General features: G+C 41.9%; 1 protein-coding gene across 11 annotated transcripts in view; it reads right to left on the reverse strand.

Annotated features, from left to right (window-relative positions):
- The window catches only part of SRPK2 (SRSF protein kinase 2), a 211,693-nt gene that overhangs the window by 13,479 nt on the left and 171,496 nt on the right, over window positions 1-26,718 (reverse strand). For all 11 annotated transcript variants that reach the window (XM_054692524.1, XM_054692530.1, XM_054692526.1 and 8 more), the window contains 6 exons: window positions 15,014-15,179; window positions 13,579-13,604; window positions 11,860-12,106; window positions 10,148-10,630; window positions 4,986-5,086; window positions 4,769-4,876 (listed from right to left, as the gene is read on the reverse strand). In XM_054692524.1, the coding sequence (XP_054548499.1) occupies window positions 4,769-4,876; window positions 4,986-5,086; window positions 10,148-10,630; window positions 11,860-12,106; window positions 13,579-13,604; window positions 15,014-15,179 (1,131 nt within the window). The remainder of the gene's footprint in view (window positions 1-4,768; window positions 4,877-4,985; window positions 5,087-10,147; window positions 10,631-11,859; window positions 12,107-13,578; window positions 13,605-15,013; window positions 15,180-26,718) is intronic.

Consider the following 26,718-nt stretch of genomic DNA (forward strand, 5'->3'; position numbering starts at 1 on the left):
AAGAGGATATGAATCAAACCAAAGGGTCTCCTGATAGGGCTCAATATCAAATTTTCTTTCTTCCAAAAGAGTTCAAGGAAGCTTCAGAAATGTTCTTTCATCTCCTTTAAGAGAAGGCATAAAGGCCATATGCTCTCTTTATTTTGCAGTAAAGAAAAGAGACATGTCAGTGCACAAGCAGCTGTCTGTAGGCTTGGCAAAGGCACTGGGCTTGGACACTAAATGGTGGACCAGTTCTCAGTCAGGACCCCAGAGCACACCCTCAACCCACGTTAACCTGTCCCCTGAACAGCAGGTGGCCCTGGTTTCTGGAAGCACATGCCTTAGTGACCAACGCTATTTTCAGCAACTCATCATTTACGTTCATCGCTTCACTCATTTCTGATCCAAAGGCAGTAAAATCTAAAGCCAAAAAGATGCTCTTGTCCTGCAGGATCAGAAGGAACTTGATGGCATGTGGCTCATCCTGAAGAAGGTAAGGAGAGCTGGCTTCCTAGATTTATACCGTCTGTACCCCAGGCATGCTTGGTTGTGGAGGCCACTGGTTTCCATTTCTGCCCGGGATTCTATTTCCATTATTCACCACACACCCCGTACCCATGAGTTTAATCTGATAATATAAGAACAACAAGTACTACTGCTTCCCTGTTCAAATACCATGTTTAAAAAAGAAATTAAGGGAAAGCTAAATCCCATTTCTGGTTTTTCTCACACTAGCTTCTACTCTGTGTTAGATTTTGCTGCACTGAAAGGCACTCGGGGAGCCGCCCTCCTCCCTTCACTGATCAGACAATGGCAGCACCCTCCTCCTCCTCAAGGCACTGTCGTCCCTACCTGGGTCCCAGAAGAAACCACCTCCGACACGGGGCACACAGTGCAAGGGAGGTACACTTAAGGGAAGATTTGTCCACCTGGGGTGTGGCCACCTTTCCTATCTTTAAAACACCAAGGGTGGGCCCACTCAGCACAGAACCACACCTTTTCACCTTTATCTTTTTTGAAGAAAGGAGGTAAGTGGAGTGACAAGACCACTACCACCTACCCCTGCGATGAGCACTAATTCCTGAACTTAGGACCCCTACCCTGAAGCAGACCTGGGTCTGAGCAGGACCAGGACATGCCAAGCGTCAGGAAGTACGCTGGTCACCTGAGAGCTGTAGGACCCAGGAAGGCCCTCATGTGGGGTTGCCCCTCTCCATACAGTAAACAATAAAGACACTGGGCCAATCCCAGATGGGAGGTTAAAAAACAAAAAAGCTTACATTTGGCTATAAATTCAAAGGGAACGATTAGATTAACATTAGCTAATGGTCAGGAGATCTTCCTTGCAGAGAATATAATTAAACACCTTAGGCACCAAAAGAAAAGAGGTGAAATCCTAATGGAGAAAGAAAGCCTAAGAAGTCACTTGAGGAGAAGTTCCAAAGTGAGCACCACCTTCTTGACTCCTTCCTTGTCCTCTCAACCTCTAATTTTCAAAACCATTTCAATCCGGTTGGAGATATTTACTATATAGTCTAACTAAGATATGGCTGCTGTGGTTTAAAAGAAACAGGTAAGAAGCAAAAGGGAGGCTCCCCCATCATGTTAGCTGGTTCCCGGTTGTCCAGAAAGTGACAAGATCTTAACAAGTATGACAAGGCAAATGCAGATTACAACGAAAACGTCACTCTTTGTACTTTATATTCCGGCAGCTATGAAACCATGAAAGATTACTACTGCTCTCAAGAAGTTACCTCCAATGATATCATCTTTATAACTCTATTTATCTTTAATATTTGGGAACCTGGGTTATTGCCTCTGTACTTGGCCCACTCCCTCTGAAGGCTCTCCCCTGGACCAACCTCTGCTTTCAGGTTCTGGGGAGAACACACATCTCTTTCTTGAAATCCAGTCCATGCCAAAGCACCCATTCTGAATAAATAAGGTCACCTATTTGTTCTGTAATGTGAGCGGTGATGAAGAGTGATGAAATTTGTTAGATTGGCTTTTCTTGTTTGATGGCACTGACTTGGTCTCCCTAAAAAGTTACCCACTCAGGGACTCTGACACATAAATGCAAGGAACAACTCATCAGCCCACACAGAATGTTTAGATCATATACACATCTGAAGGAGACAAGCTCAAGAAAAGGAAAAGAGATTCAACTGACAACCCAGCTACTTTGCCTCATTTGCTGTCCTTCTGCAGCTGGAAAAGATCTCTTTCCGGCCACAGCAAAGGCGCTTATGCTTGAGCAGTTATAGGCACCATACGAGGGAGCTCGTGTCCACCTCAGTCTCTGTAAGATTTGATACCCTTTATAACACTCAAAGAACTCTGGGCTGTACCTGCGAGGACAATCTGGAGCTTTATTACAGTTTGGTATTATGAATTTAATATACTGTTATAATTTTAAACTTCAACAAAAGGGTAAGGGTGGGAAGACACTGTCTCGTCTTCACCTGGTTCTCTAGGAAGAACAAAGGAGAGCTCTGAGCCATGACCTTCGGGGCCGGAAGGTGGGAGGTTAAGGAAGGAAGACTAGCTCCTTTCAGAAAAATCAGCTTTATGATAACCAACTGATTAAAAAAAACAAACCACCTCATTAGTAACCCTAGAAACACCAAGGGAGACTATGCTTGATTCTTGGGGAGTGGGTGAAAACTAAGTCCTTGCTATGCAGCAGCCTCTAAATTTAAGAAAAAAACCAACCACAAGTTCACCAAATCTTTTAACTATTCTCCTCCACACCTAACATGTCCAGAAGTGAATGCTATTCCTTAAAAGTCTGTTACTGATGTTTACGCCCACATTCACAGGCAGCAAGAGCAGAAGCTGACAGTAGATTATGTGAAAGAACAAATCCTTAAATAATGGAAGACAAGAGGATAACCTGAGGGCCTCCCTGGTGGTGCAAGGGTTAAGACGCAACCTATGAAGCAATCTGCAGCCACTGCAGCATGAGTTTGATCTCCCAGGCCGGCCAGGGAGCAACCCACATGGCGCAGAAGACCTCTCCTGACTTGCCCTCTGCTCCCCTCAGCAGTGTACTTCGGTCAATCTGCCTGTTCTGTTCCCCACTCTTTCTCTGGCGAATCCTCTCACTCCCCCCACCCTCCACACCTCTGGCCTATATCTCACCTCTTGTATGCATAAATAAATAAAAATCTTTTTTTTTAAAAAAAAAAAAGAGGAGGATAACCTGGCATAAAAATCATACTGACAAGTACATTTGCAATCTTGTCCTATTTTTCTGGTTATATCACCAAAATATAACCCCCAAAATTAGCAGCACAGAATTTCAGAGTTGAAAGTACTCTCAGAGTCTAAATCAGGGCAGCCCTAAGAAGGCCTTGTGTTGCTGGAGACATGTAAGGCTTGACCTCACCACATCCTGAAACAGAACACTTCTCCCCCGTAGCTTCAGCTGTTAAAAGTACCCCCTTTCTACTGACCTAACCTCTGCCTCCCACTGCTTCCTAGCTCCTCTACCTCTTCCTGCTCTGGAGTCACACCGAGTGAGTCAAATTCCTCTGCACACAGCAATCTCTAAATTCAAAGGAACCAGCACGGGTCCTCAAGTTCTCATAACCATTCTGTTCCAAACCTAGCATGGCTGGGACTTAGTTTTTGATATTTGTCCAAAAAGAGCTAATTTTTAAAACTCTTATCTGATATTGTCTGTCAAAGCAACCTGAGAACAGAAGCATCACTTTTTGTTCATTATTTATGGTCTCAGACCATGCTAACTTCAAAGACACAAAACATCTACTTATTTTCATATTCTCTACCCACTACCTGCTTATTAACACAATGCTATTCCTGTATCATAAGAGGACACACAATAGAGCACACTCAAAAGAACTGTTAATATTTGAATAGACAATTACATTTATTCTGCATTGTTTTTAGTGAGAAGAAAAATGCCAAACTCTACATACAAGCCCTATCATTTAAATAACAGAGAACTTAGAATAAGAAAAAGCATGAACTACCTCCTAGAAGAAAGGTTCTGAACTGGTCAGAAAACAGAAACAGAAATAGGGTTATGGATGTAGACCCACTAATACTCATCCACTCACAGGTTAGGACTAAGTGAGAAAAAGATGCACTGGATGGGCTAGAGGACAGTTCAGATACAACTACACTTGTGATGCAACATAGCCAGGTATGACACATGCACGAAAAGGTCTGAGGGAAATATCATTGTGTTAACAGGAAGAGACCCAGTACCCAAAGGGGTGACTGCAGCTGCTGGTGACGGGATAGCCAGAAGCAACAATAAATAAGCCAGAAGATTCTCAAGATTTGCTCTATAAAAAGAGAGTGAATAGTGGTGTTTGAGCAAATCCTTTCCTCTCCAGTAGACAGCTAAGGTTTGTCAGGAGGCCACCAAGAAGAATCTTTCAATCTCCGACAATCTTCCCTCTCATCTCCACAGCATGAGAGAAAAGAAGCTGTGCCCAACCAACCTCAGAAACCAAAGGAACTACTTGAAGGCATTTTGTCACCACATTTGAGGGTCTGGTTCTTGGGACTATGAGAGAATTTCTCATAAGACCAAATTCAAGAGAGAGAGAGAGAGAAAAAAAAAAAAGGAATACCCAAGACATGCCTGAGAAAAATTCTTCCCATTCTGAACATACTTAAGGCAGCAACTTTCCCCTCAGCCACCCCACACAGACAACCCTCACAATCAAACCTCATGCACTGGTGAGAATCGTCCTATCATGAGCACTGAGGGGCTAAGCCTTTAAAAGACGAAAATGGCAAAGGCCATTCTTACCATACAGGCTGTACTCCAAATGTCAGCAGGTGTACTGTAACCTGCTCCTATTAAAACCTCTATGGATCTATACTGACGCGTCTGGATGTCTTCTGTGAAATGTTTATGCTGGAAGGGAACAGATGGCATTACTGTGGAGAAACACATAAAAACCGAAAAACATGTCTTCTAACATGTGATCAAGACCAACATGTTTTTAAAAGAAAATTCTACTTACCACCCAACAAGCATTTCCCAGGTCAGCAATTTTAACTCTAATTTTATCTGCATTCAGTGGATCCAGGGGATTCACCAACAAGTCGGCCGCCCGGGTTTTTGCTGGCATGAGTGAACAGCAAGACAGTTAGTGCTGGGATGAGGTCTGCATGCATGCACACAATGTTTACTGGGCACAGTCTCCTTTTCTAGAAAAGTGATGGTTATTTAGGCCTGGAATACTGTAAGTTGAACTCAACAGAATTTAGAACTCTTATCTTTGGCAAATATGTCACAGAAGAGAACTGGGCTACCCAGGCACATGTGGACACGGCTTGCCCTTTCTCCTTGGGTCCTTGATTCCTGCATCCCTAGGTCAGCCCTGCTCTGCTCACTGGCTGTATCTTTCTAGCTGCTCCTCATTCTATCAGAACCCATTCATTACCCTACCACACCCAGCTCAATGGGGCATTAACCATGGGCATAGAGGCAAAGGGGACACTGCCCCAGGTCGCAAATCCTTTCTGATGTGACACACGATTCACCCAACACTCACACATCCCTATTGCTCCCTCTGCTTGGGCTGAGCACAGAGACCTTATAGGTTAGGTGACCCATGAGAGGATCACAAAAGTAGGCTCTGGACTAGAGAAGTCCAGACCAAAAGTTATCGCGTAGTTAACCAGGCACAAGTGACAAACTCCTGCAGTGAGTTAGCACCTTCAACAGCAAAACTCAAACTGACAAGTTTGGATTTCTGCGAAGGATAAACCGTCACCAGGGCTTTTACTTATTTTAAAAGTAATTCTGATATGGTATTTACAGTCTAACAGAAAAGCCTGTTCAATATAGAACATTAAACACTCTTTTGTTCAAAGTCAGGTACCCCTCCTTTTAGAGCACATCTGAGCTGTGGAAATCACGGTTCTCAAGGAGGCTCCAATTCCTTGGCACCCCACATAGGCAGCAAGCAGGCCATATTGTTAGCAGGGCAATGGGCAGGTAAGGTGCCAGGACCAGAAGCATCCAGAGCACCCCAGGAGAGTTAAAAGGAGATGGAGAGAACTGGCAATTTTTACCCTCAAGATCTAGTCTTCAAGCTTGTGAGTCAGCCCAGACAGGTCAGGTTCACATGCTCCCTTCTTGCCATGCACCATGTGTGGCCACTTCCCTCTCTGTAAGGATCTGACCCACCACTGAACCTCACAAGGCCGGGGTTGAGCGAGAAGAAATACAAAAACTCAGAAATTATGAGAGAGAGGTCAGCATAGACACCCACCCACATGAACAGATAAGAATAGATACACCAGGGCCTCCCCTGGTGGCACAGTGGTTGAGCGCTGGGCTGCAAAGCTGCCCGCAGCCTCTGCAGCACTGGTTTGTTCCCTGGCCACCGGCGAGGGTCCCACATGGTGCGCAGACCTCTCCTGCCGCCCGCTGCTCCCCTCAGCAGTGTACTTCGGTCCTTCTGCTTGTTCTGCTCCCCACTCTGGCTCTGGTGAATTTTCTCACCCTCCCGCGCTTCTGACTGTACCCAGTATTTGTTTAAATAAATCTTTTTTTTTTTTTTTTTTTAAGGAAAAAAAAAAAAAAGGATACACCAGTGTGCTTTGGTGGTGGGTGTAGTGGAGTGACATTCATTTGAGGAGGTATGAACCTATGCCCCTAAATCATGAAGTAAACTAATGTTACTGTAGTTAAGAAAAAAAAAGGAAAGAAAGAAAATACAGACCGAATTAGAAGTGGGGCTGAGTTTCACCAGGAGAAAACGTATAAATGCTAAGCCAAATGCTAGACGGGAAGCACTAGAACAGATTGTTATTTAATCAAGGGAAGCCAGGAGGTTAGAAAGTGGAATTTGAGGTTTGCAGAATTGGATTCAAATCTAAGTTTCAGCAACTACAATGTACAAGACTGGCAACTGACTGAACCTCTTTTGAGGCTCCATCTTCAGGAAAGGAGGTAGAATAAGGGAACAGCCAAACCCCACCAAAAATGAGAGAGAAAGACCAAACATGGAAAGCTACAGCAGCACCTGGCTGATGGCCACTGGCCAGTCCCCGGGGGCTTCCCTCTGCCTATAGCCTGCTGACCACCCTCTGGGGTCAAGGCTGCACTGGCTAATGAAGGAACAACCAAAACCTGATTGTTTAAAAGAGGAAGGGAAACCCAATTGTTGGTTTACTCTCCAGACAGTTCAAATTAAAGGGCTAATAAGAGGAGGGCCTCCCCCGGTGGCACAGCGGTTGAACACTGGGCTGTGAAGCTGCCCGCAGCCTCTGCAGCACCAGTTTGATCCCCAGCCGCCAGCGAGGGTCCCACATGGCGCGACAGACCTCTCCTGTCTCACCCGCTGCTCCCCTCAGCAGTGTATTTCGTCAGTCTGCCTGTTCTGTTCCCCCCTCTGGCTCTGGTGAATTCTCTCACCCTCCCATGCTTCTGACTGTACCCAGTGCTTGTATAATAAATAAGTGAATCTTTAAAAAAAAAAAAAAAAAAAGAGGGAGAGAAGAAAAGAGGAATAAGCTTTAGGCTCTGGCTGCCATGAATGAGCTGGTATCTGTGGCAACTCAAGTGGACAGAAAACTCACTCCCAGCTGCCATTTCTAAAGACATTTTCAAAGGAAAGTTCTCAGGTTCTGCATAATTCAATTAAGCTAGAGGATATACACTCCAAAAGATACATTATCATGCATCTTCAACATAGTCTCTTTGTGTTTAATGTCCCTCACTTAGATCATTAAACGAAATCTCTTTGGTGAATTGCTGCTATCCTCCTGGGTCGGGTCTGAGTTAACTCAGCTCACAACACATTACTAGGCTGCCGGCGAGGGTCCCATATGGCACGGCAGACCTCTCCTGCCACACCCACTGCTCCCCTCAGCGGTGTATTTCGTCCATCTGCCTGTTCTGTTCCCCGCCCTGGCTCTGGTGAATTCTCTCACCCTCCCGTGCTTCTGACTGTACCCAGTGCTTATATAAATAAATCTTTTAAAAAAAAAAAAAAAGAAAGAAAGAAAAGAAAGAAAATTCTTTCTATGTACAGGAGATTCAGTACCAGACCCAAGAAAGTAGCAGAAATAGGAGATTTAATGCTAAAACCTAATGCATTCATTCATCATGTGTTTACTGTGTCCTATCTGTGTTCCAGGTACCATCCTGGCACTGGAAACAGTACCAACAAGACATTCAAGGTTCCTCTACCACACCCTAAATTTGGAAACTCATGCACCACATGGCAATATTAACAGTAAATAAAACAAATGATTCACAAGCCATGGCAGGAAGTTCTAGATGCTGTGAAGAAAACATAGAAAAGACCTAGCTAATGATGAGGATGATCAAGGGAAGTCTTTTCCGCAGCGGGGTTGTTTGAGGAGAGACTTGAAAAAAGGGAGGTATACAGGGGGAGAAGTTCTAAGCAGGAGATACAACAAGAACAAAGTGCAAAAGCAGCAGAAACAACTTGTACTTTTGAGAAACTTTAGAGAAGACACTGTGGAGGTACAGAATGAGCAAGGAAGAAAAGGAGTTAAGGAGAAGAGGTATCAGAGAGTTTGCATAGTGCCTGTGAGCTCTACAGAGCAATGCCTCTAGGTGTTCTAATTACAAAAACATTGGTGATGGGGGTTGTTGGTGGGGGGGAGATGAAGTGATGTACTTTCAAAAGCTCTCTGGATTGCTCTATAAAGAACAGACTGGGAAGCAAGAGCTGAAGTGAGATGCATACACATCTTGTATTACAGAGGCCTAGACAAGGTTGACAGGAACTTGGATCACAAGGAGAGTGAAGGGACCCAAAATACATAACTTGCAAGAAAAGCCAACAAGACCAGCTACACTAGGGTCCCCTCCTTCAAATGAGCCAAGATTGTAAACAGAGGCTTTCATTTCAAAGTGTGAGCTATTGGCAGTGCTCGGAATTTTTGGACTTTTCCTTTCAAATTCCTTTTGTTCATGAAACAGACAGTAACTAAACTGTGGCCCAAGTTCTGTTTCCTGAGTTAGTTGAAGGGTCATGGACACCTCATTGCTGACTGGTCAGAAGCACAGGTGATAAGGTGAATTTGTGATTGGCATGGGGGTGAGGGAGGTGTAGAAGTCCTTAACCTGTGGGATCTGACTCCATCACCAAGTAGTATCAGAATTACATTAAATTGTAGGACACCTAGATGCTTTTAGAGAATTGTTTGATGCAGGGAAACCCCTTACACACACATTTGGTGACAGGATGTATTAGTGTGGTAATAATGTGAATAAAGAGAAACATGGAGGTGAATGTTTCCTTAGATGAACCTATATTCCAAGTGAAAGCATTTCATAAACATCTTCATATTTTCCCTGGCCAGGGTAAAGGTAAATAGGACAGAATGTGTGTACCCAAGTAAAAAACACATCCTAAGGATGATTCGTTATAGATGATGAGTAAGGTGCTCCGAAGCTCTGCCAGCTGCTGGAATGGAAGGGAATGTAGAATTTCTCGGGTTATTTGCCGGGTTGGCTCATCAGTTTCCTCATTATGTGTTGCACACTCTTGTCAGCAGAGGGAGCAGAGGAGGTTTCTGAGCTTTTCACTGTAGACCAGGATGAAAACCAATGGGGACACCCAGTTTTTGCTTATTGAAGGCCCTGAGCATGTCAAAATATGTCATGTGGCATTCACTCTCAAAATAAGGATTTGAAATAAGTTGTCATGATATTTTAAATCCATGACACTTCCCTTAAAATTTCAATAGCAGAATCCTATAATCTGGAACAGCTATCAAAATAAAATCTCAATTGAGACAAAAGCAGGAACATTTTTCCTTATATAGAAAACAAACCTAAAAACCAAAAACTAAATATAATGCTATCAGATAGAAGATATAAATTATAAATTAAACTAAGTTTCAGAAGCTACAAGTGTAAGCTGCTAAACTTAGGTTTTAGCACATGTCTGATGTCACTGCCTAGATACAGAAAGATGAGAAAGACTCAAAAATAGTATCTGATATGCACAGAGCAAGAGAAAGCGTAGCAGCACAGTATTTTAAATTACACTACATATCCAGAAGTACAAAAGTTAAAAAAAGATAATGGTTAATGCGTGAATAGGTGATTTCTCAACTGTCAGCATATTCACAGCATTTATCAAGAATTAAGACTTTGGAGTCACTGAAAACACCTTATGGGAGAGACACTTACTTTTTGGCAAATCCCCAGTGCTGGAGGCTGAAACTGTCCTGCTTCTGTCACGGGATGGACTGCCTTCCTCAGGCTCAGTAAGTGGGGATCCCTCAGAAAGTGTAGAGCCACAAGCCACAGGTTCTAAGGGCCCAGGGAATAACGATGTGGAAAACTCTGAAAACTGTGACTCTGGAATTTTATGTTGTCCATTTGGCAATTCACCATTGAATTGTTCATAGGAACTACTATATGTGTAATCACTTTCCACATTTGGCTCATCAAGGTTATATTCCTCAGGATTTGGACAATCTTCTTCATCATCATCTTCATCATCCAGCTGCTGTTCCAGTAAGAACGGGCCATTCTCTATATGACCATTGGTTTTGGGGGATTCTATCCATGTAGGGTCTATGTTCTCAAGTTCCTGTTCAACATCGTCTTCATCTTTCTCAATGTTTTCTTTCTCGGCATCTTCTTTCTCTTCTTGATCCTCAACTTCACCTTGAAAAGTCATGGGTTAAGAATTAGAACTTGTGGGGCCTCCCTGGTGGCACAAGGGGTTAAGAAGCAACCTATGAAGCTGACCGCAGCCACTGCAGCACAGAGTTCGATCCTCGGCCAGGGAGCAACCCATATGGCACAGCAGACCTCTCCTGACTTGGCTGCTGCTCCCCTCAACCTGCCTGTTTTCTTCCCCTCTCTGTCTCTCGTCAATCCTCTCACCACTCCCCCCTCCCACCCACACCTCTGGCCTGTACCCCAGCTCTTGTATGCATAAAAATAAATAAATCTTAAAAAAAAAAAAAAAAGAATTAGAACTTGTTACTTGGCACTAAGTACTTATCTCCGATGAGATACATTTGTTAAATGTATTATATATAGCAAAAACCTCTTGACACTCAATAAAATCCTTAGGTTTTCTAAATCTTATTTTTCACTTATTAAGTAATCGGCCTTATTAAATACTTTTGTTCTCACTTATTAAATAACAATAGTGGGGCCTCCCCGGTGGCGCAGCGGTTGAGCGCTGGGTTGCGAAGCTGCCCGCGGCCTCAGCGGCGCCGGTTCGATCCCCGGCTGCTCCCCGGCCACCGGGGGAGGGTCCCGCATGGCGCGCAGACCTCTCCTGCTGCCCGCTGCTCCCCTCAGCAGTGTACTTCGGTCCTTCTGCCTGCTCTGCTCCCTGCTCTGGCTCTGGTGAATTCTCTCACCCTCCCGCGCTTCTGACTGTACCCAGTGCATGTATAAACAAAAAACAAACAAACAAACCAGCAAACAAATAAATAAAGCATGCTTCTATAAAAAAAAAAAATAATAAAATAAATAAATAAATAAATAAATAACAATAGTGTTTTGGGGGGAAATTACTATTTATAAATAGACCTGCACTTCCATTCTAACTTCTGCACTACAATTTCAGGAGATGTGTATGTGTAATTATTTAAAAAAAAAAACAAAAAACAAAAAAACCCCCAGTAATTACAAAAGAAAGGACAATTAGGAATAGGAGAGAGGCATAGTGCTTCTCATTTTAAACTATTTTGAAATATTAACATATTTCTGGCATACATTTTACAAATACAGCATTAGACTGTTCCTGTATTTCCCAATAAGGAGTTGGAGAGACTCATCCTCATATTTGAAGTAGCACAAAGTCAACTATGTGACAATGACTTGGTAGTAATGATCTCCTGAGCCCCTGTGCAGCACTGTCTCCAGAATTCACTGACCGTTGTCATTAGCAGGTTCTCCTTCAGTCGCCTCCTCTATTCCTGCTGTTTTTAGTTTCACCTCTGGGCAGTATTCATCATCCTGCTCATTGGAAGGTACAGCTGATGTGATATTTTCTTCTATTATTTTCCTTTCAGCTTCTCGCTCCAATTCTTCTATTTCCTGCAGGCGCTTTTCCAATAACTCGGCCTGCCTTTTCTGTTTCTTTTTCAGTTTTTTCTTTTTATTTTTAGATATTTTTCCTATCTATAATATGTTTTAAAAAAAAAAAAAAACAACCACAGGTCAGTTTATTTCTTTTTAAACCACCACACAATAAATAATACACATGCTGATAAAAATGGCAATACCAACAAAATTCCATTGTTTCCCCCACCCCCAGGTAATATTTGATTAAAAATCACTTGCTCAGACACAGGAGTCACCTTGTAGCTATGGTTATCAGTAAAACCAGAATAAAAAAACCCAGTCCAATCTAATATCAAATAAAGGGAATGCTAGCAGGACCTGCCATCAAATGAATACAGTTTAAATCCAATGAATTCTTTTTCATTGAAACTCTAATAACTAAATATGTTAAAGACATTCTTCGAAAAGCAGCTCTTGCAAGTTTGATACTGCCTGTATACAAAGTAACAACACTCCTCTTTTTGCTGTCTTACCAACTGTCTGCCACAATAGGTACAGTTCATTGATTGTTGGTCAACAGTACTGCTTGTGTATAGGTCTCACACAATGAGCTGTTATCAACAGCCATGAGTGCATTAACTCTACGGAATGAGCATATGAAAGAAATATAGGGGAAAACAGAAAAAGCCACAATTTCAGTCTCTCTTAATCATGGCCATCTGACTTGGAAAGTACTACAATCTTTCACAGAATCAATAATTGAAACAAGCCGCTCAAGTCTCCGTAGAACTATAGGAAATGACTAGGCCCCTGGCAGGCCACAGGTTGACATGCTTATTACAACTCTCCACTGTACAGAGGTTTTCATCCATAACTGAGAGCTACTGGCAGCATTCAGAATTTTTGTGCATTTCCTTTCAAATGCATTTTGTTCATAAAGCTCTTATAAGGCATGGAGGTGAACCATCAGCTCAAGATATTTAAATATATTTTACCTTCTACCAGAACCAAGCCATGCTTAGATCCATCAGGAAAGGATTTAATTCCAAGCAGTTTGTTTCATTTTATTTGAGTGGGTGTATGGACAGTATGATAAGAAAGACAATATTCTTTCATATTTCTGGTTAATAAAAAAATTTAGAAGGACAGCTTCAGAAAAACAGGTAACCCAGAAGATAAATAACTCCTGTAAAGTGGTTTTGGACCACTGCTACTTCAAACCCCATCTCTGTCACCTCACACTTCACCAAACTACCAATAGCACTCCCACAGCGCATAAGGACTAAAAAAGATGAAGTTCATACGTGGAATAGCTTCAAACATTCCAATTCTAAAAATCACTTCAATGTGTAATGCTTACTTACACATTACGTCATATAGCTAATAATATACAGCATTTATGTCTACTTTTTACATCACTGTACATTAGAACATATGCGGCAGACAAAAATCTATATAACCAAGTCCCCCAAAATAACCCTTAAATGAAAAATTATTGCAGAAACAAACAGAAATTATATTATGAAAAGCTTAAAAATGAATAGTTGCCTTCGACATGAAGGTGAATATAAGTATATATGACTACTTACAGGTTTTTGTTGTGGAGCAGTACTCACTAAAACAAAATGAAACAAAATGAATGTTTAGAGGAGGAGAAATATATCTTCATGTAGGTAACTTGAATTATAAAATAAAATAATCACTGCCATGTAATGGCAACACAACTCCCCAAATCATTAAATACCAGGGCTTCTTAATCATGGTCATCTAAATGTTTATTCAACACAAAAAAGGATTTTCTCTTAAAGGCACAGGAGAGACTGTTAAACAATCAGTCTGGAGGTACTGACTGACAAGAAAATGGAGAAGAGTTCAAATTTATAAAAAAATTTTTTAAAAATGCAGCCAAGGGCCTCCCCGGTGGCGCAGCGGTTGAGCGCTGGGTTGCGAAGCTGCCCGCGGCCTCTGCGGCGCCGGTTCGATCCCCGGCTGCTTCCCGGCCACCGGCGGAGGATCCCACATGGCGCGCAGACCTCTCCTGCCGCCCGCTGCTCCCCTCAGCAGTGTACTTCGGTCCTTCTGCCTGCTCTGCTCCCCGCTCTGGCTCTGGTGAATTCTCTCACCCTCCCGCGCTTCTGACTGTACCCAGTGCATGTATAAACAAAACAAACAAACAAAATAAATAAATAAATAAAACATGCCTCTATAAAAAAAAAAAAAAAAATGCAGCCAAGCATTTTTTATACAAAATTAAGTGAATATTTAAGAAGCTGTGTATCTAATGTTTGAAAACTATTTAGTGACTTTATACAACTAAACTAAATCAAATACTAGAGCAAATATTCTCTAGCATGAAATCACATAAACAGACCTTGCCAGGCTGAATAGATTACGGTTTCATGAAACAATGCCCTGGAGGTACAGAGGTGGTACATATCCCAAGAGCCCCAGTCAGTTACAGGACTATAGCCCTTCAGTCTGCATGCTTGTTTAACAACACAGCAGTCACAGAGAACAGGGAGAAGGGGTGAAAGCATAGTCAATACTTCACTGCAACCATTATCCTCTGTAAAACCAGAAATAAAATGATAAAAGCCAAAACTCAAGATATATGGTCGCCATTTTTCACCCTTAGGTCCTTTTAATTAATTTCAGATCCTGCAGTTGGACTGATACTAAGTGAAAAGTAGGAAACATTCCAACAAAACTGAACCTGAGAAAAGTTCTGATGACCATGGGTGAGTTACATGAAGCCTGCTGGTATATATTCTCCTCCACAGAAATGCCCAACACAAGATTATGTTCAAAATGCAGGTGAAGCAACAGCTAAGAATTTAAATGACCTTTTAAGGGAAAACAATGTTCATCAATTCAAATATTAACTTACAAAATTTAGATGAGGCATCTTTCTCAAGAAAAAGATCTCCCAACGTACATGCTTAACTCACTTGCCTTTAACACGTAACTTGCCTGAATTTCAATGCCCCCAAACAGACTAAAACAAACCCCACTGAGTGTTCTCACCTGCAGACCCAGAAGGAGGAGGAGCACCCGCTTTCTGCCACTCAGTGGCCTCAGCTGCCATTCTCCTCACATATGCATCATCCACACACATCAAGATGTTTTCCGGCTTTATGTCAGTATGAATAATCTTGCACTTACTGTGTAGATAATCTAACCCCTGAAGGACCTGGACATAGTAAAATCAAGATAAGACATGATTTTTTTAATGCCTTTGCTATTTAATACCTTTGTCATTTTAATACCTTTGTTATTAATACTTCAGAGGAGGAAAGACAAGATACAAAAGGATACTTGATAAATATCTCTCTCCCACCTTGAACCCCATAGGAATCCAGCTGTTCCCACAACCTATCAATGTGTATCATTTTGGAGATAAATTATATTCATGGAAGCAAATATATCTACATACATTACACATTTTAAGTAAATTCACAGACGTAGTTCTATAAAATACATTTCACCCTTTTTGAATATAATTCAATGGTTTTTAGGTAATGCCAACCACCACCACTAATTTAGTACATTTTCATCACCCAAAAGAGAAACACGATATCCATTAGCTGTCAAGGCCCCATGTCCGCCCAACTCCTACAAGCTTATGCAACCACTAATCTACTTTCTATCTCCACAGACTTCATGATTCTGCATATTTTATATAAAGGTAATCATACATGGCTTTTTCTTAAATTGGCATGAGTTCAAGGTTCATTTATATGTAGCACATATCAGTACTTCATTTCATTCAATTGCCAAATGGTCCACTGGAGGCATATTTTGTTTAGCCATTCATTCCTTGGACATATGGGTTGTTTCCACCTTAGGACTAAGTTCTATGAACAGTCATGTATAAGTTTTTGTGTTAACGTTTCCTGATTATAAACCTAGTAGTGTTGGGTCTTATGGCAACTCTCTCCCTTTAACGAAATGCCAAGTTGTTTTCTATAGTAGCCACTCCATTTTATGTTCCCACACCAGTAAAGGATAATAGGATTCTTCATCAAGGTTAATACTTGTTATCTGTCTTTCTTATCTTAGTCACATTAGTAGTGTGAAATGTCTGTCATCTGTGGTGTGAAAAATCTGCATCTCTATGATGGTTAATAATGTGCATACATTGCCAAAATTACGGGAAAGGAGGAATAAAAGCCATGTCCAGTATCCAGACAACACTGTAGCATAGAAGTTAAGGTACCTACTGAGCCAATATATTAATGTATTTATCATATAAACTAAAAAGAAACACAGGCGGACATAAAACAAAATTAATGGAATAACAGTTACCTACAACATGCTAGGACAGTTTTTCTGGAATTGTTTCCATCAGAAAGGAATTTCTTCTATTCTTTTCATAAACACAAGTTATATTTAAAATGCCACTCATGTTCCCATACATTAGTAATTCTACATGTGCAACAAATAATCGCATTTAATAAACATCATTATTAAAATATTTTAAGTCATTTTGGGGTCTTGTCCCCAAATAGCCAAGCAAGTAGGCAAAGAATATGTGGACAGTATAGAGTATCATCCAACTCTATCAAGTTCTCAGAAAAAACCCAATTCAGTCTACCTTAAGTATCTTCGAAACCACCTTAGCATTTGTTTACAATGATTTGTGAAGGAAAATGCAAACAGGAAGTTCTGTCTCTGTAACAGGAAGAAAATCCCTACATTTATCTGAATCAACTTTTCCTAGCAAGTATTCTTAGATGATTTCATTGAGCATCAGCTGAGCTCCTACAACAGGCCACACACTATTCTGGAGTTTAATGTACAGCAATAAACATTAATTCTTGTCTTCATGTGGCTTGTAGACTTCATGTCTCATGCCAGGGGGAGGAGAAAGAATTGGCCAAAAAAAAAAAAAAAGAGAGAGATAAACAGTAAGGCAAATGAGATTTAATGACATATTGGTGAATGCCTAGTGAGTTTAAGTAAAACCAATTAGACTACGATAAGAGAAGAGCTTTTGACTTCTACCCTTAGAATTAATATTTAATGTTTTAGAGTAATATGCAATTAGGGCATATTAATTGTTTAAATTGTCAAAGAATCTATAGTAAGAATTATTTCCACAAAAAAATAAGGTTATAGGTTGATGAACCTGTTATTTTTCTTTAAAAAAAAAATCATTGCTCATTTTTGTATAATGTTTGATTCTCCTCTCAGGTGTAGTTCCTATAAAATTCCCATCACCAAGTCACCCGTGAATCATCACCACAGTCTCTTGTGCTCTTCTCTGTTTTAATCCCTCTCCCTCCCCCACTGAACATCTTTGATTTAGTCTGCTAGTTTTGTCTCCCCCCGCATCCCTTATTTGGTTCCCCTATATTCCTCCTATAAATGAAACCATCTGATATTTTTCCTTTTCTTTCTGATTTATTTCGCTGAGCATAATCTCTTCCAGCTCCATCCATGTCGCTGTAAATGGCATGAGTTTATCTTTTTTGATTGATAGTATTCCATTATGTATATATATATCACATCTTCTTTATCTAGTCATCTATTTTTGGGCATTTAGGCTGTTTTCATATCTTAGCTATTGTAAACATGCTGCAATAAACATAACAGTGCAGGTTTCCTTTTGAAATAATGTTTTGGTGTCCTTTGGTTAGGTAAATTCCAAGGAGTGAAATTGCTGGGTCATATGGTAGCTCCATTTTTAGTAATTTGAGGAATCTCCGCACAGCTTTCCATAGTGGTTAGACCAGTTTGCATTCCCACCAGCAGTGTAGGAAAAGTTCCTTTTCTCCACATTCTCACCAGCATTTGTTGTTGCCGGTTTGTTTGTTTTTTAATATGTGCCATTCTCACTGGTGTGAGATGGTATCCTTTTGTGGTTTTGATTTGTATTTCCCTGATAAGTGATGTTGAACATTTTTTTCATGTTTTTCATGTATCTGTTGGCCATTTGCATTTCCTCTTTGGAGAAGTGTCTTTTTAGATCTTTTGCCCATTCTTTTTTTTTTTTTTTTTTAATAGAGGCATGTTTTATTTATTTATTTGTTTGTTTTTTGTTTTTTATACATGCACTGGGTACAGTCAGAAGCGTGGGAGGGTGAGAGAATTCACCAGAGCCAGAGCGGGGAGCAGAGCAGGCAGAAGGACCGAAGTACACTGCTGAGGGGAGAAGCGGGCGGCAGGAGGGGTCTGCGCGCCATGTGGGACCCTCCTCCGGTGGCCGGGGAGCAGCCGGGGATCGAACTGGCGCTACAGAGACCGCGGGCAGCTTCGCAACCCAGCGCTCAACTGCTGCGCCACCGGGGAGGCCCTTTTTGCCCATTCTTTGACTGGACTGTGTGCTATGTTTTTGTCGAGTCATATGAGACAACGAGTCTATTATTCAGACATTCATGAATTGCTTTTGTGTAAATTAAAATATTGTATGAATGCTTCAATATGAGATTCTGAGAAATACAAGAAATTAAAAGCAGGCACACTGATGATTTGCAGCCTATAGAGAAGTCAAAGAAACAATTTGTTTTTAGAACTTTAAATTATTCCCACTGAAATTTCTTTGAATTATCAAACATTAACTCAAAGTAAAAAGTCAGAATGTTGGGCCTCCCCTGGCTGTGCAGCAGTTGAGCACTGGACTGCGAAGCTGCCCGCAGCCTCTGCAGCACTGGTTCAATCCCCGGCTGCCAATGAGGATCCCACATGGCACGACAGACTTCTCCTGTCTCACCAGCTGCTCCCCTCAGCAGTGTATTTCATTGGTCTGCCTGTTGTGTTCCCTGCTCTGGCTCTGGTGAATTCTTTCACCCTCCCACACTTCTGACTGTACCCAGTGCTAGTACAAATAAATCAATTAAAAAAAAAAAAAAAAAGGTTGGTATGTTTCTGAAAATATCTTTTCAGTGCCATCTCAGGCAAAAGATGCCACTATATTCTTCTACCTAAGCCTTTTCATAGTTCTTAGGACATTCTACATGGGAGAAGCTACACCAGTAAGAGTAATAGGATTCAGTAACAATTGTGCTAATATGAACTCCCAGTGACAATGAAGCACTCACGATAAAGTGTTTAACAGATAAACTGTAATTCTACTCAATTACTTAATTCAACTTATCTGCATCTCATTTTTTCCTAATGAGAACATTCTAGACTGCTGTTTAAAACTCTTTTAGCTGGAAGCAAAGAAGAATGGTTTTATTTTCCAAAACAGTGTTTCTGTTCCTACCAAGTAAAGCGTTTACCCAATAAACGACCCCGAAATCCAGAATCAAACAATAATGACGGATAATCTTATAACCATTTATGCAGAGCAACTATATTTGTGCAGAATAACTATAACTATGCAAAAAACAAATGAATCACACTTCATGGCCAAGAATACATTTCTCCTTGAAAATGTGGAAAAGAGTTTAAAGGAGCCTTCACTAACTTCCCTTCTGTTGCTTCCCTTGTTCAGTCTCTTTTGCCTAAAGTCATACTCAGCCTCACCAACAGGAGGCAGCAGAAGCTGTGGAGATCTTTCAGTTGCCATCTGAATCAACAGAAGCCATCAAAGCTGAGATTAATCTAACCACATCAGGTGCCAGATCACACCTCGAAAGCAGGGACTTGTTTTCCTCATGAAGTCGGATTTACAGGTCACCAGCAGTGCAGAAATGAAGGCAAAGCCTCCAGTTCTGGTTCAGGTACTAAGATTCCAAGCAAGTCCCTTCCCTTCTCTGATCTCAAATTCAGCTATAAAACAAGAAGTTTGGTCAAGACAGCCCTAAAGTTTCATTCTATACCACCAATGCACTATGTTCTTAAACCATCTGTTATGGGTGTTAACAACACAAACCCGATTCTCCCCTTCTACCACAGCTTGGGAGAAAAAAGTCCTGTAACTTTGTAGACAAATAAAGGATAAGTTGAGAGTAATACAGACATTTCTCCTGAAGGTGGCATCTCCTCAGTCCTGCTCACCACTCTGGGTAAAACTTCCCCACTCCTACTCCCTAAATTCAAAACAGAAGGCAATAACGTTGTAAATTATTTTCTGACTTGGTCACAAGGTGAATTCTTCCCACTCTATGACACAGGTGAGGAGAACTGCCATATGCCGCTTCCTCTGTGGGGAATGACATGGCCCCCAGGGAAACCCAACAGGTAGCCAGATGAGCCCGCAGAGCAGAGGGGTAAGCAGAACATTTCATCAAGATAAGGATTTTGTGTGAGTATGGAGGGAAATGGCACCGGGACTCTCTTCAAGGCCAAGAAGCCTTCCCACTAAAAAAGCTAAAAATCCTTATGAAGACAAACATAGAGTGAATGCCATCGTTTCTTACAAGCATGGTGTTAAGCTGACTTGAGAAGCGGGGGAAATACCTATTTAAAAATGAGGACAAGAACTAGGTAACACACCCAGACAAAAGTTTTAGTGGATACTGACTTCATAGGCTTTGTCCTAAAATACCCTTCTGCTCTTTGTTCTTCCTAAATCTGACTAGTATGGATTTATTTTTTTTTTATTCTAGGTGTCAGATTTTTATTGGGAAGACTTGTGGGGAGGCGGGGCGAGGGGGGCGGGGCGAGGGGGGGCGGGGCGAGGGGGCGGGGCGAGGGAGGGCGGAGGCAGGAAGATCTGAAGCACAGAGCATAGCGGTAGCAGCAGGGCACAGAGAAGAGACCTTCTGCTGCACCACATGCGCTCTAGCTCCATGCCCCCTTCTGGGGGCTAACTCCCACACTCCTTGCGGGTAGCTCCCTGGCCTGGGATTGAACTCAGGCCGCAGCGGTGAGAGCGCTGAGACTAACCCCTAGGCCATCCTGGAGGCCCCGCCAGGGGCTTAGTTAAATGGAGCCTTTAACCTTTATTAGGAGGCTTCAGGAGAACTACTGACAGCTGCTTCTCCAGCAAGTCAGAAGAGACTACGGCCGCTGCGCTGCGCTGCGCTGCCCTCAGTGATCATCACTGTCTCCTCCTAGGGCCCCTGGGCGCTGAGGGAAGATGGCTTTCAGCAGCACCTCCATGTCTTCATCGGTGACAAGAGGGGGCAAAGTATGGGGATTTTTCAAGTCTAAAGTATTTTTCATTGATGAATCAGAAGAAAAACCTACACAGTTCAGAAAGTAATCAGGATTGTACTGATCCTGAAAGATTTCTTTGGTGATGATCATGTGTAAAATCAATATTTAGAAGTTTCTAGAGATTTAAGTATGCAGACTTCTGATGTCCTCATAGTATAATGAATGCTCTTAGCGAGCTGAAGAGACTCAAAAAAACAAAGTAAATAATCCAGTCACAAAAAGGCAGAAGAGATAAAAAGGAACTTCTCCAAAGAGGAAATGCAAATGGCCAACAGGCATATGAAAAAATGTTCAGCATCACTTGCAATCAGGGAAATGCAAATCAAAACTACCATGAGATACCACCTTACACCAGTGAGAATGGCACATATTAAAAAAACTAGCAACAACAAATGTTGGCAAGGGTGTGGAGAAAAAGGAACTCTCCTGCACTGCTGGTGGGAGTGCAAACTGGTCCAGCCACTGTGGAGAGCTGTGTGGAGATCCCTGGACCTACCAAACATAGAGCTTCCATATGATCCAGCAATTCCACTCCTAGGTATTTACCCAAAGGACACAGATACATTAATTCCAAAGGGCACCTGCACCCCTATGTTTATAGCAGCACTGTTTACAATAGCTAAGCTTTGGAAACAACCCAAATGCCCAAAAACAGATGACTGGATCAAGAAGACGTGGTCCACATACACCATGGACCATCACTCAGCATTCAAAAAAGACAAACTCATGCCATTTGCAGCAACATGGATGGAGCTGGAAGGGATCATGCTCAGCGAAATAAGCCAGAAAGAAGACAAAAAACACTGGATGGTCTCACTCATAGCAGGAATTTAGAAACCAGCAAAGCACCTGTAGTCCATGACCTTAGTCTATCCTTTGCACTTGTTTTCTTCACGTTGTATAGAAGAAATGGATTAAGTAGAAGAAGCCATACATTTCTGGGCATTAAAGAATAGTTTGTGTGGTTGTTCAGAATCATCTTGGAAGGTGCAGTGATTTCTCTCCATATCCTCCAGATATTTCTTAGCTCGTAAGTGTCTTCTAGTACCACCGTCTCTTCTCCCATCAGTATACACTCTGTTTGCCTTCCTTGCTCCTAGAAGCTGCCCAAGGACATATGACAATATTCTAAGATCTTTCCAGGCCCTCCATGGATGGCAGTGGTTTCATATCACGCTTAAACAATCTCCTGAGGTTGTGACCTCGGGGCGCCCCAGCGCCTGACTAGTATGGATTAATGAGATAATCTAACAGGCAAACTTCTGCATATAGTCAGGAACAAACAAAGAACCTGTGCCCAGCATTTAGAAAACAGAGTAATAATCTGGGAAAGAGGCTAACTCCCTCGAAAAGGAGAGACTACCAAATCTAAGCGGAGGCCCCAACATTTTGGGGAAGACAGTTCAAAGTTAGTACAAACCCATATGTACAACCACACTGAACAAATCCAAGAATATATGAATAGTGGATGTAAAAATAATCTTCTGATCCAAAATTGAATAATATTGGACTAATCATAATAAATTCACTGATAACCAGGCCTACTTAAATAACTGAAATGGTAAATACTAAGTACAGACAAAATCATTCAGTGATAAGAAATGAGTCAATCAGACTGGGCAAGGTCACAGCTCCTGATGTGCCCATAGAATTCATCACCCACAGAAGGTAGATTTGGAAAAGCACTGGTTTTTAAAGCCCCATTCACTTGCATATTACAGCACATAATACAAATTACAAATGCCCTAATTAAATAAAATCTAATGGTTGTACTTAAAAACTATCTAACTGCTATATCTACTTTTAAGGCAAAAGAAAACAATTTATCACATAGACATGAAAGTATACTTTTTCACAAAGAAATGCTGATACTGAAAATGCTCCCACATCTTTCTAAGTAGATACACAATTTCCTGCAGTTGAGAGCATGGTCTGTAGTTATTATTATAACTGTATTCAAATCTTGGTTCGACTACAGTAACTATGGGACCTGGGCAGTATTTTATCCTCTATGCAACACCTCTGGCCTCATAAGCTTTCAATGAGGATTAGACTGCATATAATACAAATAAAGCACTTAAAGAATAGAGTGGCTGAAAGAGCATGTGATAATCACAATAACAGAAGGAGTAATAGTTTTAAAATCCAAGGCTAAAAGCTGTAACTACAAGTTTTTCCTGTATTGCAGCAAAGTCACCAAAATCAGGTCCTGCCCTCACCCAGCCTCATTTAATGGCAAGCAGTCACTATTTTACAAGATTTCTGTAAAGGGCATAGAATTAAACTTTAAACTTTTAGAAAGTAAAATGTCAGCTAACCTTTCAATTACATAAGAAAGTCAAAACCCTGTTTAAAGAACAGCAAGGGCATTTAAAGAATCATCGCCTGCGGTACAGTACATCTTTAATGCACCACAAATAACAAATACTGCCAACACAAGCACCCTTTTTCTTTCAGTTTCAGAAATAAAAGCCAGACATAAAATAGACCTCAATAAAGCTGATTTAAAAAGAAAAAAGGAAATGAAAGATGGAGAGCGAATAGACAAGCGCAAGACTCCATGCTTGAGGTCGAGGAGCAACAGGGGTGGGCAGCAGGCTTACTCAGTGTCCTACCACCATCAGCAGAACCCAATATTCCTTCTCTGATCCAGTGTTAGGTCACTAGAGTTAAATAAGGACAGCTAAAGATTGACTGCAGGACTAAGAATAATAGGAAATCTTTAAAAAGTAAAATAAATTGGGTCTCCCTGGTGGCACAAGGGGTTAAGACGCTACCTAGGAAGCCACCCGCAGCACCAGTTCAATCCCTGGCCAGCCAGGGAGCAACCCACATGGCACAGCAGACCTCTTCTGACTCATTCACTGCTCCCCTCATCAGTTTTCGGTCAATCTGCCTGCTCTGTTTCCCACTCTGTCTCTGGTGAATCCTCTCACCCCCCACACCTCTGGCCTGTACCCCAGCTCTTTATGCATAAATAAATCTTTAATAAAAAAAATTGTTAGACAGGACAGTTAATATGTGGTAGTCACTACGCTGGACGTTTTATCAGTAGTCCTTCAGTATTAATCTCTACAATCAAGTCACAAATTATGCCTTTTACAAATGTGGAAACATGTTCACAGAGGCTAAGTACCTTAACCAGAGCCCCAAAATAGTAAGTGGCAAAGTTAGGGCTTGAGGGTCTCCCTGGTGGCGCAAGGAATTAAGACACACCCTATGAAGCTATCCGCAGCCACTGCAGCATGAGTTCGATCCCCAGCAACCAGGGAGCTACCCACATGGCACAGCAGACCTCTCCTGACTCACCAGCTGCTCCCCTCAGCAGTGTATTTCAGTCAGTCTGCCTGTTCTGTTCCCCACTCTGTCTCTGATGAATCCTCTAACCCACACCTCTGGCCTGTACCCCAGATCTTGTATGCATAAATAAATAAATCTTTTAAAAAAAGAGTTAGGGTTTGAAATTAAATCAATTGTTCAGGTACATACCCACTGCACTTACCCCTGATTTCAGTGGTTCTCAACAACAGTTTATTTTTGCGCTCCTCCTCCCCACCAGAGACTTGGTACAGTTCTATCACAGTTGGGGTATACATGGCTAACATAAGCATCTAGTGAGAAGAGGTCGGGGATGCTACTAAAAAATGCTGTAAGACACAGGACTAGTCCTTACAACAAAGATTATCCAATCCAATATCCTGTCAATAATGCCAGGATTGAGAAACTGTAGCCTGTACTAGAAGACCTACAATCATTAGGAAAGGACCAAATGTAGGCCACAGGTATCCCAAGAAGCAAAGAAATAATGATCCTAACTGGGTCAAATGGGAAGCGTTTGTGACACAGGTAGAATTTTGGTTGAGTCTTTAAAAACATAGGCACAACAGAAAAAGACAAACACACAGGACAACAATAAACAAAACTACCTACACATTATTTCAAAAGCAAAATCTAGGATGATTTCTTAAGAGTAGCTCTCCTAGCTTCTGGTTCTCTGAAGCTTAGCTGGGTTGATCCAGCTAAGCTGCATCAACCTGGACTATGCCATGGTAGCTGTGTTTGCTGATCAACCCCAGCACAGCTGTGTTTAGGTTTTAGGAAAAACCTCACAGCAGTACTGGAGACACAGGGGTCAGGTCTGAACCTGGCCAGCACCACTCAGATGCAGCACAGCTTCCCTGCCCTGTTCTGGTGCAAAATGGCACAGGGCGGATTGGACACACTTCCTGGGTTTTAGTTTTGAATCCTAAACTAGTTTTGAAAATGATCAAACAAGTTTAAGCTCCCACTGGCACCAATTAGGTACAAGCTTGCAACATTACCAATTAAGTCTTGGAAACAGTTGGTATGAAAAATGGACCAGTCAGGTTTGAAAGGTGGGAAGAGAGGCTTTACTCAGTTTGGGAAGGTGTGACTCAGCTTCTTTTGGGTTGGAGAGAAGCTGCTTGGGAAGGTTTCAGTAGACTTGGGAGAATGGCTTGATTAACTCAGCTTGGAAGAAGGTTCAGAAGAAGACTAGACTTGGGCTTCAAGAGAGACGCTACTATGATGCCGGTGACTACCCCCAGCTGCCACAGGTTAGCTGGATCCTGGTCTACAGCTTACAGGTATGCCACCAGTTTCTGGGCACCTTCAGAGAGACAATATCATCTTCACAAGTAACTGCAGTTTTGGACTGTTGGACACCATGGACACTATCTGGAGTAGGACAGTGAGCCATCTGTGGCCTTAGAAACTCTTTCCTTTATCCCAATCTACCTTTATAAATAAAGGCTATTGTTTTTGCACCCTGACATTGAGCCGGGTCTTGTAATTAATTGTGAGCACAGGGGTGAAGAATGCCACAAACCGTGAGCAATTCCCCCAAGTTTTGCTCTTTCCATTTCTTTTTTTAATATATATTTTTTAAGATTTATTTATTTATACAAGCACTGGGGTACAGGCCAGAGGTACGGGAGGGTGAGATAATTCACCAGAGACACAGTAGGGAGCAGAACAGGCAGAAGGACCAAAGTACACTCCTGAGGGGAGGAGGGGGCGAGACAGGAGAGGTCTGCAGCACCATGTGGGAATCTCCCTGGTGGGCCGGGAATCGAACTGGCTCTACACAGGCTGCGGACAGCTTCACAGCTCTGTTCTCAACCTGCTGTGCCACCGGAGAGGCCCTCTCTTTCCATTTTATTAAACAAATTTACACTTCTAAGATTTTTAAAATGGCTTTAAAAATCTCATATGGGGACTTCCCTGGTGGTGCAAGGTGTTAAGATGAAGCACTATGAAGCTACCTGCAGCCACTGCAGCATGAGTTCGATCCCAGGCCAGGGAGGTGACCCCCCATGGCCCAGGAGACCTCTTTTGACTCTCCCGCTGCTCCCCTCAGCAGTGTATTTCAGTCAATCTGCCTGTTCTGTTCCCCACTGTCTCTGGTGAATCCTCTCATCCCTTCACCTCTGGCCTGTACCCCAGTTCTTATATGCATAAACATATCTTTTAAAAAAAAAAAAACTACCCATATGTATATATGCAAACACATACTACCTGTAATTGTTAGGAAGCTGCTTTCATAGACACTCATGTCTTGAATTTACAATTCTTCAATTATAAATTATTCCCTGATTCTTTTCCTAAACCCAGATCTGTATTTCATGCCTGGAAACTTTGGGCTGGTGAGTCATCTCCTC

This window comes from Talpa occidentalis, unplaced genomic scaffold, assembly GCF_014898055.3.
Source record: "Talpa occidentalis isolate TD23 unplaced genomic scaffold, MPIMG_talOcc4v2.1, whole genome shotgun sequence".
Lineage (NCBI taxonomy): Eukaryota > Metazoa > Chordata > Mammalia > Eulipotyphla > Talpidae > Talpa > Talpa occidentalis.